At 44.0% G+C, this 17,612-nt stretch overlaps 1 protein-coding gene across 1 annotated transcript in view; it reads right to left on the bottom strand.

Annotated features, from left to right (window-relative positions):
• The window catches only part of ddb1 (damage-specific DNA binding protein 1), a 42,838-nt gene that overhangs the window by 10,808 nt on the left and 14,418 nt on the right, over nt 1–17,612 (bottom strand). The window contains exons 10-21 of the mRNA XM_034561913.1: nt 17,261–17,363; nt 16,550–16,625; nt 16,328–16,436; nt 14,841–15,019; nt 10,623–10,786; nt 8,803–8,910; nt 6,814–7,021; nt 6,613–6,708; nt 6,142–6,253; nt 4,651–4,774; nt 2,970–3,134; nt 2,447–2,541 (exon numbers count right to left, since the gene is read on the bottom strand). Coding sequence (XP_034417804.1) covers nt 2,447–2,541; nt 2,970–3,134; nt 4,651–4,774; nt 6,142–6,253; nt 6,613–6,708; nt 6,814–7,021; nt 8,803–8,910; nt 10,623–10,786; nt 14,841–15,019; nt 16,328–16,436; nt 16,550–16,625; nt 17,261–17,363 — 1,539 coding nt within the window. The remainder of the gene's footprint in view (nt 1–2,446; nt 2,542–2,969; nt 3,135–4,650; nt 4,775–6,141; nt 6,254–6,612; nt 6,709–6,813; nt 7,022–8,802; nt 8,911–10,622; nt 10,787–14,840; nt 15,020–16,327; nt 16,437–16,549; nt 16,626–17,260; nt 17,364–17,612) is intronic.

The raw sequence follows: 17,612 nt of genomic DNA, 5'->3' as shown, positions 1-17,612 counted from the left end.
GCCGAGTTCATCGTTTTTGCATCGATTAACGGGGATGACGTTTAAAAAAAGTCAGCTGACGCGTCGTTATTATATGTATCAAAGTGCTATTTCATATCATTATTTTTTTTCTTTGGTGACACTTAAATCGTTTGATTTTTTTTGGTCCACTTTAATCCTTAAACGTGAAGCAAGAACAATGCTGCACAAGATATATAAATAGAAATAAATACTTTTAAGGGGCAAATCCTCCACGGGAATTAACAGGAATAAACTGGGAATGTTGGGGTAATTTAACTGTATTTACCTCGTCATAAGCAGACATGCATGCAAACATTTATAATACAATTTTTAAAAATGACAGTAGAACTTTATTCTTTCATCGAACAACAAAAACATGAACGTTGAATAAAAAAGGTGTATTCCCTATGATCACCACCCCCCAACACACATTGTTTTTGGGGTGTTTTTCCCTGAATCCTTTCAGGTCTAAATGTTTTCTTCCTGGACCTCATCAACGTCCTCCTCACTGCTGTAACAAGTTAGTCTACTGTATACAAATAAACTTGGTATTAAAATGAACATGGCTTCAGTTTACCAAGTAATCAATATGCTAATGACTAACAGTGTTGGGAAAGTTCACTTTCTGAACTAGTTCAGTTCATAGTTCATAATTCAACATTTTTTAACTAAGTTCACAGCTCCAAAAAATGAACTAGTTCAGTTATTTTTTTCAATATGTTGCGAGCTATAATTTAAATCTCTGTCTGCAATACCGCTCTTGGCCTCTACGCCACTCGGCGCTCTCACACTTGCCAGACAAAGGGCTGAAACGTTCAGACACTGATGACAAAGACGTTCAAACACAACAGAACGTGAATGTTTATGTTTCTGTCAGACAATGTTCCCAAGCAGCTGCATTCAGGGTCCAGCTGAGCTCGGTGTGCATAGTCTTGTTCTCAACTACATTTAAGTTCCCTGTTATATGCTTTTGCAAAAAAACGTAGGCACATTTTTTTTTTTTTTAACCCCCAAAATTCCCGTGGAAACTTTCTGGAAATTTACCGGAAACTTTCCGGCCCTTTGCAACCCTATACACAGCAGAAACAAACCTGCATGCTTCTAAATAAGTCTTTTTAAAAAATATATATATTGTTGATAGTTTTATGTATCGAAAAATGTAAAATAATGATGCGTTTACATCCCGTATCTTTTTAATTAATTTATTGAAAGAGGAGCGTGCTCGTCAGTAGATTTTGTTTCAACTAGTTTAGGACAGAGTCGGGATTTATGCTCTCCAGGAATTATGCTAAGCTACGCTACGCTACGCTAACCACCTGCTGGCTGTAGCTTCACATCTACCGTACAGACACGAGTGAAATAAGAAAAATAAACCTTATTTCCATATTGTCTAAAACTCCTCCTGAATAAAAAAAAAATAGAACAGGCATTTAATTTGCATGCCAAATAGACGCCAAGTATTTATATAATATAATATATTAATATTGCAGGTATCAATGAAACCATTTGGTGACAAAGATGTCCGTCAGTCAGAGATAATAAACGCGCCATAACGACGCGTTTTGAATCCCAATAAGACGACAATATTAACGCCGCGGTCACACCCAAACTCGTTTATCGGAATCGAACAGACGACTCCAGTTGGGGAAATATCTCCCAAAAAAAAAAAAAAATAGAAAGCGTTTCATCATATTGACAGAAATGTGAAGTTTTTATTTATTTATTTCTTTACAGTGATGAACAGTTCACCGGGTTTCAGCCGAGGGAAGAATGTCGGAGGAAAAGAGGTCGGAGGTCCAAAGAAGTAATTTAAGAACATTATGGATTAGTCCTTAATGACTGAACGTTCTGATTCAGAGGAGACGACATAAAACAAACGTCTCCTGTGTTTGAACTTTGATGCAACGTCAACTCATTTATCGCCAATTTGAAACACTTTTTGGGTTGAATCGGCTTCATCGAAGTCCAAATTCGGCGAAGGAGGAACCCACCGCTCGATATCTGGAGACAAAAGCTTCGCTTTCACGCTTTTAGTCATTTAAATCCATCTGTAGCTTAGCGTGGTATTAGGAGAAGGGGGGGGGGGGCTTCACCTGGGACAGAAGGAGTAGCACGCTTTGCTAAACCTGACCATTTAACGAGGATCAATAATCTGCCAATCCATAAAACAACAGGCCTTGAAAAAGAAGAGACAGCTGGCCGATGCCTCGCTGTGATTGGCCGGTGAGAGTTTAGAGCTGCTGGTATAAAATCTGGCATTTTACAACTTTTATTCATTTATTTATATTATATATATATATATAAATAAAAAGAAACATATATATATATTTAAAAGATCTGACAGATTTATTTCAAAGTCTACCTTGGAGCAAATATAATGGTTCAAACTACATTTTTTCCCCATGAACTGAAATGAGGTCCAGCCCCCGTCGAAAGCACCACTTACTGTGCTATTGATGCTGGCCAGCAGCTTGCCATTGAACTCCACCATGGAATAGACGGCTCCCTTCACCTCCTTCTCGGCCACGGTCTGCAGCTTACCTGCAGCGGGGAGCACAACGGCCGTCAGTCACGTTTAAAGTGTCGACGCTCTCGACGTCAACTACGAAGGTCTTAGTCGAGCGGAGGGTCTACGAACCGCTCGACAGCTGGGAGAGAGGGGGGGGCGGGGCGGGGAGGGAGTGGGTAAAGAAAAGGTGGAACGGAAAGTTAAAAAAAAGGAGGATAAATGAAAGGCGGTGCACCTTGAGAGGGACACGGCATGAAAGGAAATGAGTGGGGAATCGGTAGCGGCGGGGAGATAAGAAGTGATAAGAAAGTGATTAAGAGAGGCGCAGGAAACAAGAGCAGGGGAGGACAACGTGTCCGCGGGGCAAGAAAAAAATACAAATAATGGCAGGAAATGAAACCTGTTGAAGGATGGAGAGAGCAAAGAGAGAGAGAGAGAGAGAGAGAGGAGAGAGACTGACCGTCCGTGTAGTGGAAGACGATGATGCGTCCCTGCTTAGGCTCCGCCTCCTCCGGGTACACCATGGCGGTGCCGACGATGAAATACACCGACGGGTCTTTGCCCAGGCGGCACGACACCATGCTGAGGGCGTACTCGCTGGGGAGGAACTGGTGGGCGTGGAGGACTGATGGGGAGACGGGAAAACATATTTTAATACAGACGGATTTGTATTTAAATTAAAAAGGTTTTGAAGACTAAGCAGTAATTAAAAAAAGGAGGAAAAAAAAGGAGAAAATACATAAATTAAATAAGGATAATGTCGAAGAGATGGTCTTTTGTGTGTTAATATAAAAGTGATTAGTACGAAATATAGAGTGAAATATTCATCTCTATATTCAATGTCACCTTACCTCTAACGTATTTTATTAATTCTTCATTACACACATTTAAAAGGCTTCTTTTAAGATAAATTCAGTCCTGGGGAGTAAAATAATAATAATAATAATAATAATAGGATGATAATCCAAAACGTAAATTCATTTAGTTTTCTCTCTTCACATAAATAACCTTTAAATGTCCAAAATCGGTCGACAATCAAAACCCGACAATATTAAATAAATAACTTAGTTACTTAAATGTCCGTTACAACCAGGAACTGTTCTCTCTTCCAAATAACCGAACACGGAGGTTTTTGTTTACAACTCCTTCGAGTGTCTTGACTGTTTTTTTTGTTGTTGTTTTTTTTCTTGCTCCATTACGCAACCCGTTTTTTATTATTATTTTTTTTATTAAAATCGATGTTGCCGCGTTCACAGTTCACTTAGAAAGCTGAATTCCTCCGGGACGCTCATCTCTCACTGTATCGTGAGTCATTATTAATGCATCGCCTCCCTCACTCGCCTGTACAGCGCATTGCACACCTTTCATTGTTTTATCACTAGTTTTGCCCATTTATTATTTTTATTGCACACACACACACACACACACACACGCACACACAACACAGTGCGATTGCGGCTCTACGTGCCAATCAATAAACCCAACGTGCGCCCCGACCCCTCCACGCCGGATTCATGGGGAATCCCACGACGCTCGCAAAAAAACCAGATAAACTGAAGTCGGCCGTGGGCACGATGTGGCTGCACGGGGGCCCTCATTTGCATATCATTAACATACGATCCACACGCTAACGTATGCTGGTGAGGTCGCCGCTCTTCTTGCTGCAGAGGAATCTGCATTGCAAAGCAGAACGGAGCGGAAGAACCTAGAACCCGCCAGTCAGAGGGGGAAAAGGTCTGCATGAAGCCTTTGTGTGCGCTACGTGTTGCGCAATAAAGACAACAACTAACACACTCTTTTCTTTTTCATGCCTTTTTCATGCCGAATGACTTCGTGAACACATCTCTGGTAAACACAATATTTAAAGTTGTGCGATTCTTTGTGAAGATCTGTGGTTAATCGACAGGTCGAGGAGGGCAGCCCTCAGGATTTTAAATATCAAACATTTCTAAATACAGAGTATGAATGAATAACTAATATTAAAATAGAACGTGAGAGCAAATTAAGGATCACGATGTTGAAGATAATAAATACAAGTTTGGTTGTTAAGTAAAAAACAAGCATGGTGGATGTTTGGGAACCGTGGAAAGAGTTCTGTACGCCGAGCACATTGCTAGAGATCAGATGGAAAACCTTCTCACCTTCAAAGGTGTGCTGGTCCACCACCAGCAGACTGTGGACCTCCACCTCTTCGCCAAAGGAGGTCTCGTGGGGAGAAGTGCTGCTGGGGAAGAGCTTGCTGGAGCTCACGCTGCTGGAGAGAGCCTGCAAGGAGGAAGAGGAAGCGTCAGGAGGAAGGGGAAGGAGGAAGAGTCAGAGTCAGGAGGAGGAGGAAGCGTCAGGAGGAAGAGTCAAGAGTCAAGAGTCAGGAGGAGGAGGAAGAGTCAGGAGGAAGAGTCAAGAGTCAGGAGGAGGAGGAAGGTGGAAGAGTCAGAGTCAGGGGGAGGAGGAAGCGTCAGGAGGAAGAGTCAAGAGTCAGGAGGAGGAGGAAGAGGGAAGAGTCAGTGGGAAGAGTCAAGAGTCAGGAGGAAGAGTCAAGGGGGGAAGAGTCAGGAGGAGGAGGAAGAGTCAAGAGTCAGGAGGAAGAGTCAAGGGGAAGAGTCAAGGGGGGAAGAGTCAGGAGGAGGAGGATGAGTCAGGAGGAGGAGTCAAGGGGAAGAGTCAAGAGGAAGAGTCAAGAGGAAGAGTCAAGAAGAAGAGTCAGGAGGAGGAGTCAGGAGGAGGAGTCAAGAGGGGACGCAGGAGAAACTTAATGAAAAAGGTTGTAAAACACACATTCCTGTGCGAGCTCAAACGACACCGACGGCACCATCTGCAGCACCAGATGCTGCATTTCAAAAACCAGGTAAACATCTTTCACGCGTTAGAGGCTTTGTTGTTTTTGCAGAGCACAGATAAAAGCCCCCCCCCCCCCAGCCCCCCTCTGGGGAAGCTAAAGAGCCGAGTGGACACACTGTCGCCGTCAATCTGGCTGACAGGACTCGTTGAAGAGCTCTCCGGGTATAAATCTCTCCTTAATTGTTGGTCCTCTTAAACTCCTTCTCGGTATTCCTCGACGACAAACTCTACAAAAGACAATTTGAGCAATAAACAAATGTTTTTGGTAAAAAAAAAAGAAAGTGATTCACTGAAACCACGAGAGAAATATTATACTGCTGCTGCAGAATTGGAGGTTGGCCGTGGACGGACAGGGAGGTGCACACACACACACACACACACACACACACACACGATCCTCCTGGATGAGACAATAATTACATTTAACAAATTATATTTCAAAGGGGGGGGGTGTTTGAGTATCAAGTGAAACGAGAAAGAATGTTTACACTGTGAAAAGGAAAAAAAAAGATTTAAATCCCGGGTTTAGAAAAACACCGGCTCCGGCAGACCCGCTGAGCGACGAACGGGACCAGACGCGTGTTGTCTGATGTTCTCAGCCAGCCTGCCCGGTCGGATAAGAGAGCAAAACAAACAAGCCCGCGGGCGTTTTATTAGCCCGAACACAACGAGAGAGAGAGAGAGAGAGAGAGAGAGAGAGAGAGAGAGAGAGAGAGAGAGAGAGAGAGAGAGAGAGAGAGAGAGAGAGAGAGAGAGAGAGAGAGAGAGAGAGAGAGAGAGAGAGCTGCAGCCACCTGAGTGCTCGCGCTGGGGCGAACGGCAGATGTGGAGCCGCTCACGTCCTGGATCTCCACCCTGCTGGAAAGAACCCCGAAACACTGGGAAACCTCCTGGTAACAGATCCGCCTGGTGGGGGGGAGGGGGGGAGGGGGGGGGGGAGGATGGGGGGGGGGACAAAGCAAAGACGTGAGAAAAAAAGCAAACAAGAGGAAGCTGAACACAAGAAGGTGGCCTGGGAGACGGCGCTCTGTTTTCTGAACAACAGTGAACCCTTTCAATAAAACATTTAACAACCTCGAGTCGTTTTGGTTTGTCGCTTAAACGTTTGTTGTTGTTTTTTTTAGCACAAAAAAAACAAAAAAACAAGAACAACGTGATGTGCAACAAAAAGAAGAAAAAAGCCCAGACGGGAGCAGGAAGCCGGAGCCAACACGGAGAACCAGGTTCAGTTCTGGGCTCCTGAACTGGGGGGGGGGGGGACTGACCTGGGGGACTCGTAGAGGGGAACGGTGCGGATGTGGAGCTTCTGGATCTCGTCGATGGTGCCGATGGTCAGCGTGCTGTTGTTGGCCAAAGCCAGACTGTGAAACATGCAAGTCGCTGCATTAGTACCGGGGGGTGGGGGGGGGGAACACGGAGAAATACATATTTAAAAACACACAAGAGCGTGGGAGAGGTGTCCCGACCTGTCGGGGTAGCCCTCGGAGTTGAGGGGGCACATGTAGTTGACCTCCTTGAGGTTCACGTTAGAGAAGACCAGCTTGTGGTTGGAGGAGTAGATGACGGTGGGCCGGTCGGAGCAGGCGAAGACGTTGGAGGTGGACAGGGATCGGAAGGTCCTCAGCACGGTGGGCTGGGTGCCCAGGGTGACCTTCTTGCGCTCGCTCAGGGCGCCTGGGGGGAGGAAAGGAGGGGAGGAGGCGTTAGAGTCCAGTCTGAAAGGTGGAGGAGTATCAGAGGTTCAAGTTTGGCCTCTTTTATGGTCGTTAAACCACCGTCCGCCCTCTGTATGTTCCCCCCGGCTCATTCATTCGGATTTTCTTTCCCTTTCCTTTTAAATTTGTGCACGACTAACGGTCTTAATATTATGCATCGTGTTCTTCGGGCGTTCGCATTTCATGCGCTTGGAATTCGTCCCCTGGTCGCCGTAAACAGTCGGGCTGCAACGGATCATAAAACACGACCCAGATTGTATCACAGTTTGGAGGAAAAGGGGGAAAAAATAAGCGCGCAAATATGACTTCATCGAGGATCCAGACTGGCAGATACAGATAGTTTGTTTTTGTTACAGCAGCTGGTCCACAAGGCTCCGGACTACAGATTGTTCCTGAATGAACCTGAAGGCATCGTAACGTAACAGAACGGCGCCGCCGTTGCCGACCGCCAACCCGTCTGTTTCAACGCAGACGTGCAGATCTAAAAACACGCTCATCATCTTGCTAGATTAAAACCCGGTTGCATTTATATCCTCGCGTACTCGGTCGACATCATCAAAAGGTTAAATAAACCATACGGGCATCTCGTTAAAAAGGTCAAGAGAGAACCCTTAAAGCCGGCTTTTAACAGACAGATATTCAATAGTGGAGGAATTAAAGGGCTCTTCACACGGAGACAGACGCAGCCTGTAAAAAACGGCTGTGTATTGCGTTTTAATTCGCTTTCTTTTATTACTTGAAATTACATCACTCGGGGTGGCCTCGACCAGGTGATGTCAGCTACACCGCCCGGTCTCGGTCTCGGAGACTTAACGAACTTAAGACCTCCTCACAAACTGGGGGTGAGGAGCTGGAAGGCATCAAGCTTCTAACAGCAGAGACTATTGTTGAGCTACAGAAGTCAGGCTCTCTATCGCCCTCTGCTGCTTCTGCTGCACTGCACGCTGCTGCTGCCGGGTGGCTACGGACACGCCTCCAAAACGGCGAGATGTAAATTTATTATATGCAAAGTTTCTCCACCGACGCGCACCAAATATAGAGAGAAACCCCGCCCATCTGAGGAAGACAACTGGCGACGCAGGAAGCAACGAAACGCCAAACGAAGCGAGATAACCAGCAGGTCAACGGGTTATTTCAGCGCCCTGAAATGTCTGAATGCAGTTGGACAAATTAAAGCGTTCCGATTAATCCACGAGTCTTTCAGGACGCCGCCTTCTTCAGCCCTCTTCCTGCTGATGCCTCGCGTCTTATTGCCTCCGATCCTGTTTGGCGGCTTATAAAATGCTTTAGTTCTGGAAAGGGGGGGGGGGGGGGGGGGGGGGGGGGGGGTTTAGTGCATCCCACCACCACGGCGGCTTAAAGACATTTTTTTCCTTCACACTAATCACAAAGTCAACGGAGACAACGGACCTTTTAGTTAGCTCTGTGTCGTAGTGGCACTCGTCGTTATGGAAACTACTTCATGAAGAACCTGCAGCACCAACAGCAGCAGAGCTCAACGAAGGCGATTTAGCTTTTTAATGACTGAAACAGTGATTACAGACAAACCGGCTGATTTCATTGTCTTTAAACTGTGATCTGTAGCTTCCGTCTTTATCTTTTTAACCTTTTTTTTTACTGCTAAAAACTGCTTGAAAACTCATTATTCAAAACTATTCTAAAAAAAATTTTTTTTTTTTTAAATGTCAGCCTGGAGCAGTTTGAGGGGGGAACGGCTCTCGCCTCTCAGGTGCGACTTACCGGTCTGCAGGTCCAGACCGAAGTAGAAGAGCGCTCCGTCTCCCAGCGCACACAGCAGGTAGTAGCTGCCTTCAAAGGTGGTCATCAGGATGGAGCGAGGGATGATCTCTGAGGACACACACACACACACACACACACACAGACACACACACACACACACGTCATTTTTCCTGCACTCTGCAGAAAACAAGTGAACAACAAAAAGTGATAAATTCCAGCAAAAAAAATGTGGCTGTCGGGGGAAAAAAAAGAAATCAATAACGGGTCTGGCAACTTTATATATATATATATATATATATAAAAAAACAATTGAATGCTGCAGGGTGAAAATATGAAGTCTCCCGTCTTCTCCGTTTACCAAACATCAGCTTCTGCGGCCTCAGAGTCTGCACGTTACCACGGTAACGTAAACCCAATTCGATATGACATACAGAACAACGTATACGTCGTAACAATCGATGTTAATAGCGTGCGACGTTGCAGCGTTCGCGATTAAAAACGGCACGTCAGCGTTAAAGTTTTGAAACTCCCGAGAAGTTTAAAGTCTGCGTGGACTCGGTGCTCGTTAGCCGAGTCACCGAGAAGGCGGGCGCATTGAGCAGCTGTCAATCAAGAGCTGCGACGCGGTGGTGGAAAAGAGTGCGGAAACATTCTTCATGGGTGAAGCACTCTAATTGGGGGAAGTAGGACGGAGTCGCTGCAGCGCGTCATCTCCAGAGACCGGTGGCTTTTTGATAAGTTTAAAGTTTAAAAAAATAAATAAAAAATATGTCTTCTCTTGCATATTTAAACATTATAAGTTTAAATTATTTCCAAACGTCTAAATGCTGCACTAAAAGCATTTTTGGGGGGCGGGCGGCATAGTTGATGAGCAAGCACACACACACACACAAAAAAAGAAAAAGAAATGAAGCACTTAATGGGAGAAGTACGGAGATGCAATCCATGTTAGCTACTTAGAAACTATTTTTTTGGATATTTTAAAGGATTAGTTCCGTTAACTCGTTAAGTTGCAACTCGTTTAGGTCGCACAAAAACACAGAAAAAAGGGCCTCGACGACCTTACGGGCCCCAAAACAACAAACAAATCGTTGAGCTTTAGAGGCGACGATAGGCGGAATGCTAGTGGTTTCCAGTCTTTATGCTAAGCTAAGCTAACTGGCTGCAGTTTCACATTTACCATTTTTTTTCCTTGTCTGACTCGCCTTTTATTTACTACATTTGCACTCGATCAATGCATCACTTCAAACAACAAAAAAGCACTTTTACTTCTTTTCTGTTTTTCCTTTTGAGGAAGAACAACGTTTCTATTCTTGAACCTTTTATTTTGTTGAAGTCATGATTTTCACACATTTAAAAAAAAAAAAAAAAAAAAGGAAAACCATGTGACTAATAGCCACATTTGTTAAAAAAATAAAAGCAGTTTTTGGGCCACTGTTGTTGTTGTTGTTGCTGCTTCATCTCTCCTTTTACCACAACCTGCTGTGTGAGATTAAAATGATTCACGCAGCAGTGACACCCGAGTGCTTCCAAACAACGTACAGTTTGTCACGGTTCAAGTAGTTTAAAAAACTGGTGATAAACAACAACAAAAATGGCCTCTTGTTAAGAGATAACAGGCCAGAACATGTTGCACCCCGAGGAGATGTTGTTCCCTTTCTACGTGAACGTGATTGGCTGAGTTGGGAATCGTTGCTTTTTTTTTGTTGGTGAATCTGTGAATCCATTAAGACATCGTGTGTGCTGCAGAAGAAGAAGCTCTACGGCTAGACACTACCCCCCCTCCTCCTCCCCTCACCCCCCCCTCACCCCTCTCTCACCTCCGCCCAGCATTTCCTTGTGCAGCGCGGTGAAGCACGGCAGTTTGAGCACTCGGGCGGAGATGTCGGTCCAGAGGCCCACGGCGCACAGCGGTGACTCGGCGCCGCCCTCCCCCAGAGGCGTGATGTCCAGGCAGGCCACCTCGTGCTCCATCTCCGTGGTGCTGAGAGAAGGTGGAGGGAGGACGTGAGAGGGGTTTTAAAAAAACAACAACAAAAAACACCATAGTGACCATATTTGGACTGCGGAGGAGTGACGTACGTCTCTAGTAGAGACCTGTCAATCACCTTGTAGCCCCGCCCTAAAGCATCCCCTGCTTTATGGTCTGTTTGACTCTAAATGACCATAATTTACTAAATGAACATCACGCTGTATTGAAGAAGACTTGAAACTAGAGATTGAGACCAAAAACTAATGTTTACAATGTTTACTGAGGGAATAAATCAAGAGAAGTAGAGTCATTTATATAGACTTCTATACAACCAGAGGAGTCGCCCCCTGGTGGTCAGTAGAGAGAATGCAGCTTTAACACATGAAGCATAGACTTCTATACAACCAGAGGAGCATAGACTTCTATACAACCAGAGGAGTCGCCCCCTGGTGGTCAGGAGAGAGAATGCAGCTTTAACACATGAAGCATATACTTCTATACAACCAGAGGAGTCGCCCCCTGTTGGTCAGTAGAGAGAATGCAGCTTTAACACATGAAGCATAGACTTCTATACAACCAGAGGAGTCGCCCCCTGTTGGTCAGGAGAGAGAATGCAGCTTTAACACATGAAGCATAGACTTCTATACAACCAGAGGAGTCGCCCCCCTGGTGGTCAGGAGAGAGAATGCAGCTTTAACACATGAAGCATAGACTTCTATACAACCAGAGGAGTCGCCCCCTGGTGGTCAGGAGAGAGAATGCAGCTTTAACACATGAAGCACAGACTTCTATACAACCAGAGGAGTCGCCCCCTGGTGGATAATAGAGAGAAGCAGAGAGAGCATTTTGGTAACTTTGCTACCCTCATCTCTCCTATTACTCATAAATCAAATGTTGATTCATCAGGCATATAACTCATTGGATTAGACACACATATGAATACATTTCCATACACTATAACATAATCAATATCTTAAATATGATGAAAAGAGGTGAAGCTGTGATGAAGACAAGCATGAATTTAAAAACTCCTGTGTTGTAATGGAACCAGGCTACTAATCAATAATGCAAATATAGTTCCGACACTACTACTTGGTACTAATTGCATCAAAGAAGAGCATTTCAAACTATAATCCAGCTATAAATATCTTGTAATGACAGATTTCTTTGCGACTCGCAGCGTATCGACGTCGGCCCGAAACAATATTTCTCAGCTCTGGTGAGGCTGTTAACAATGTTCATTGGTTTTTTTGTGCCAGTTACAAACAAACCCGCTGAGCTCCAAGCGAGCCCGGTGACCGTCAGCGGTGTGTGTTTCTTTCTCTTTATTAAAGCTACCGTGAAAAACAGAGTGTGTTATTGAAATGGTGGCACAAAAGGCAGCCACGAGGGTAAACCGCCGCGGATCGGTGAAAGAAATGGGATGCAAATCCCTCCCCTCGAACCTTTCCACAGATGGAAAGAAGAAGAAAAAATGAAGGTGAGAGATTAGAATGAAAATAACAGTGAGAGACAGAGACCAAGTTAATTAAAGCAAATTAATGTTTGATTCAAAGAACAGCTCTGTTGGGTATTGTGCATTCATTGTTTTATATATATATATAAAAAACACTATATATATTAAAATAACAAATATATATCTATACTGTATATAACTATAAATAAGAAATATTATATATATATTATATATATATATATATATATAAAACATTATATATATTAAAATAACAAATATATATCTATACTGTATATAACTATAAATAAGAAATATTATATACACATATTATATATATATATATATATATATCAAAAATATATATATATTAAAAGAAGAAAATAGAAATAAAAAATATATATATTTAAAAAAAGATTATATATATATATATATATATATATATATATATATATATATATATATATATATCTGAAAAGAAAAATATATATATATATAAATATATATATATTCCCTGCAACTCTATGAGTTAGCCAAATGTGTTCACAAAAGTCAGTCAGGGTACAATATACTTAAGAATTAAGTTACGTGGCTGACTCACAAGCTAAATTACATTTTCTTTTCTGGACTTGCAAGCTGACCCAGTTTGCAGCCGTCTCGCCATCAAACCCCCGGGCAGACCGGGTGGGGTTTATGTGAATAGTTTGACATTTTGGGGGGAAAAAGGCTTATTCACTGTCCTGCAGAGAGTCGGATAAGACGACTGATTGAAATCGCTCTCATGTCTGCGTGTACACAGAAAACTGGCTGCTGGTCTCAATCTTCTTATCTCACTCTCACCGAGGAAGTTTAAATGGGAAAGCTCATCCCTCCTCTCACCTGGAGTGCTATTCCATCAATCTAGACTGTGTGTGTGTGTGTGTGTGTGTGTGTTGAAGATATTGATCGTCTCTCTTTTCTCACCTTGCAGAGGGAGGCAGGCATTACACACACACACACACACACACACACACACACACACACATATAAATTAATAAAAATAAATATAATTATATATATAAATAAATATATATTTATTTATATATATTCATTTATATATATTGTATAAATATCCTTGAATTATGTGCACAATTCTATAATGAATTAAAAAACTAGTGTATTACACTCTTTTATTTGAAAGTAATGTTATCAGAACAATACAACAGGCACTCTGGGAGCAACAGCAAGTTCACATACAGAATATGAATCTGTTTGTTGTCTGAACAGGTACCAGAAGACACCTTTGTCTTCTACCAGGGAACAGCATAAACAGTCTGTGTTGAGTAGGACGGGTCCCTGTTAGAGTGAGGCTAAAGTGGTCTCGCACAAAAGAAAGTACACAGCTGGAATTTACTGTGCAGGGTTTTAGTCTGTAAAGCCTCTGGATTTCCTTTGGAGAATCTCAGTCAAAGAAACAAAGAAGAAACACTCTCAGTGATGCAGCATGAGCAGTTTGAAGTGGCCCACAACCTCTCTGCAAACGCTCCACTCCTGTGCAACGTGAATACAATGTCTTCTGCTTTCATGACAGTCAGCGCACGTGAATAGAGCTCCCACAGCTCATCAACATAATGAACTGTGACTCAGAGATAACTGTGTTACCCAGCGAGGGCCAGTCGTCGCCAGTGAGAGCAACAGTTGGTGCACTTGGTTGTTTGGGTAGCTCTTGGCTGGCATCAGTGCTGCGAAAGTGGTACTTTTTGCTTTTATTAACTATGCCGTCTGGTAGAGATTTTAAATTAAAATGTCCATTTAAAAGTGCCTTTCTCCATGTTCTCGGTCAATGTGTGCAGCATTAAGCCCCGCCCAATGCAAAAAGGGAGTTAATGGCATGCTACGTTAACGTACACACATAGATATATACATATATATATATATATATATATATATATATATATAAAGTAGTTATTTCTACTTTCCTTCTGTAGGAAATATAGGAACTACTTTCTTTCTATAGGAAATATAGGACCTACTTTCCTTCTATAGGAACTACTTTCTTTCTATAGGAACTACTTTCTTTCTATAGGAGCTACTTTCTTTCTGTAGGAAATATAGGAACTACTTTCTTTCTATAGGAACTACTTTCTTTCTGTTGGAAATATAGGAACTACTTTCTTTCTATAGGAACTACTTTCTTTCTGTAGGAAATATAGAAACTACTTTCTTTCTATAGGAACTACTTTCTTTCTGTTGGAAATACAGGAACTACTTTCTTTCTATAGGAACTACTTTCTTTCTGTTGGAAATATAGGAACTACTTTCTTTCTATAGGAAATATAGGAACTACTTTCTTTCTATAGGAACTACTTTCTTTCTATAGGAACTACTTTCTTTCTGTAGGACAGATGTCTCTAAAACTTGGGAACTGGCACCCAAACGGCACTACAGGCAGGAGGAAAGTGAACTGTCCCTTTAAACTATTCTTTTACCGGCTGATCTCTTTTTCGTAACGTCACACCAGGAGATCCAGACACCCTGACTTCAGTAACATCTACACGGGTGACGTTGTGCGCGATGCCACAAACAAGAAGCTCTCATAACTGCCTCAAAAAAAGAAAGAAGAAGAAAACCTACCTGATCTGTTTGAGCTCCCCGGCCAGGATCTGCAGGTAGTAGAGGGCTCGTCCCACGGCGAGCACCACCTGGGTGTGGTTGCAGGCGGCCACGCTGATGTTCCTGCCCTGCGGCTCCTTCCACTCGCTCACCAGCGCCTTGCTCTCCTGGAGCACCAGGCGCACCGAGCCCGACGTGATCTGCAGAGACACGAAAAGACTCTTTTTAGAAATCCCAAAGGAGCGAATACAGACGAAAGGTTACTGCAGCAAACTTTTTTTTAATGCGAACTAGGCGCATAGAAGCAGATAAACTCAGCCACAGTGTAGTTTGGTGAGAGGGCGGCGCTGAAGGCCACGAGAGTTTTCTTCCGTGCTTCAAGACGGGCATGAAAAATAAGTGGAAGGAAACACAGCTGAAGACATTTTGCTCCCACCAGAAACCATTAAATAACCCCGACGCGTTAATGGGAAAACACAGCAGGTCAATGAACAGAAAAACATTAAAATAAAAGACGTTTGTGTTCATTATTAAAAGGCTGCGTTTGTATTATTATTGTATTATATTATATTGGCTTGAGAGTACCGGAGAAAAGACCGCGTTTATCTTAAAAGGATTCGAGGCGACGCGCAAATGAAGGGTCGTTCTGTGGGTGAAGTGTTCCTTTAAAAAAAAAAGAAAAAAAAGAAGGTGCACGAAGCAATTTGTGACCAACATCCCCCCCCGCCCCCCCACACCCTCCTCAGCCTTGTTTCGTGCCGACATAACAAGACGCAAAGAACTGCAGATAAAGAAATAAAATTGGACAATTCAGTCGTTTAATAACATTTATTCTGTTGACTCCACTCTGCCCACCACATTTTTTTTTAATGAGACAACTGAAATCCACAGCCGGTGGATTCAATGCCAAAAAAAAGTCAACTTTTAACACGTCGAGTCTGCGTCAGAAAGTCGCTTACGGCCAAAAATGGAAGAGTATTGTGGGTCAAATGCACAAACAAAATGAAAACACACACCAGCAGTGTTGTCATAACAACCAAGACTTGAGGGCTGAGGGTCTAGCAGTCGGCTGAAGTCCCGGCGGGTTTTCATCCTCATTCCGGGAAAACAAAAAGAATAAAAAAAAGGGGCAGGCGAAAAAAAAATAAATGAATGAATTTAAGTATTCATCAAGTCCTTTAGCGCCTTTCACAACTCCCCGTTCACTCATGTATGATTCAGCGAAGTACATCGTATTAAATGGAGAAAAGGAGGGGGGGGGGGGGGGGGGGGGGGGCACAGTTGAATAAGTTATTTCTATAATTAATTCAAAATTGGTGAAATTAGATTATATTCCTGCGTCGAACTGAACCTGAACGCGACAAGTACCGAGAGTCAGCTGATTCTATATGAAATGAGTGTTAAACCAACCGGAGTGTGTTCAGACGAGAGTGTGTGTGTGTGTGTGTGTGTGTGTGTGTGTGTGTGTGTGTGTGTGTGTGTGTGTGTGTGTGTGTGCGTGCACGAACCTGAATGAGCTGCTTGTGCGCCACGTTGCCGCAGTAAAACGTCTGCTGGTTGTCCACGAAGCCGGGAAGTTCGGTCTCCTCCACTTCCTCGCCGCTCAGCATCAACACTCTAAAGGACACACACACACACACACGCACACACACGCACGCACACACACACACAGATGAGATAAAAGGCATCCGGGGGATGGACTCCACACGACACGTGCACGAAGCACTCACCGCGTCTGACCCACGAAAGACAGCACCAGCATGTCGTCCGTGTCCTTGCCGGCCTCGGAGCGGAGCGGCCACAAGCCTTCAAGGGATTTTGGGGTGGGTGGGGAAGGAGGGAGGAAGGAAGGAAGGAAGGAGGGAGGGAGGAAGGAAGGAAGAACAAGTTACTCTCTGCAGCGTTCTGCAGTAGAAGAAAAGAAGACATAACGGCAGCAAGTCTCCCGGCTGATCTTTAACGGCTCCATCAGTCAAATGTTAACAGGGAGACAAACAGGTTACAGATCCCTCTCAGAGAGCCATTGATTGGCCGATGAATAATCGCCCCTCGCCGAGGAGGCGGCGGCCGTTCGGGGGCAGACGGTCGATAAACATCTGAAGCCTTAAACAAGTGCGAGCGGACCTCGCCTCACCTGCAGCGTCTCAGTTAAAAGCGTCAAGAGATCCGTCTCGGGAGAGAAACCTCAATTTACTGGGATTAAGAGGCGTCCGCCGCTGATAAGCCTGACGGGGGTTCTGCAGCTGCACCCTCGCCGGGTCGCTAAATGAAAACAAGCGCTTCAAATAACCCCAAGTGTTCCTTTCTTTACTTAAAGTACCGAGCAAAAGACCTGCGACTTCTGACGAGCGATAGCCTTGTTGGTGGGGGCGAGGTGTGTGTGTGTGTGTGTGTGTGTGTGTGTGTGTGTGTGAGACGCAGCGGAGGAGACACACACACACCTTTGATTCCCGGCAGGTCGATGCTGGCGTGCTCGTGTATCCCGATGCCGTTGCGAATGATCCGAAGGGAGCCCTCCTTGAACGCACCGGAGCACGTCACCAGCTGGAAGCAGCAGAGACAAAAAGATTTTGACTGAGTTATTATTTTTCGTTAACTCTTAAACATGTTTGTAATCTTTTACCTTCTATGAAACCGGTGCATGAGGCCAAATAATAACGTTACATTCTGTCTAAAAAGTGAAGCCTATGCTTCATGTGTTAAAGCTGCGTTCTCTCTCCTGACCACCAGGGGGCGACTCCTCTGGTTGTATAGAAGTCTATGTTTCATGTGTTAAAGCTGCATTCTCTCTAC

The sequence above is a fragment of the Cyclopterus lumpus genome, chromosome 3, assembly GCF_009769545.1.
Source record: "Cyclopterus lumpus isolate fCycLum1 chromosome 3, fCycLum1.pri, whole genome shotgun sequence".
NCBI classification, from domain to species: Eukaryota; Metazoa; Chordata; class Actinopteri; order Perciformes; family Cyclopteridae; genus Cyclopterus; species Cyclopterus lumpus.
This window is presented reverse-complemented; position numbering and strand designations above follow the sequence as displayed.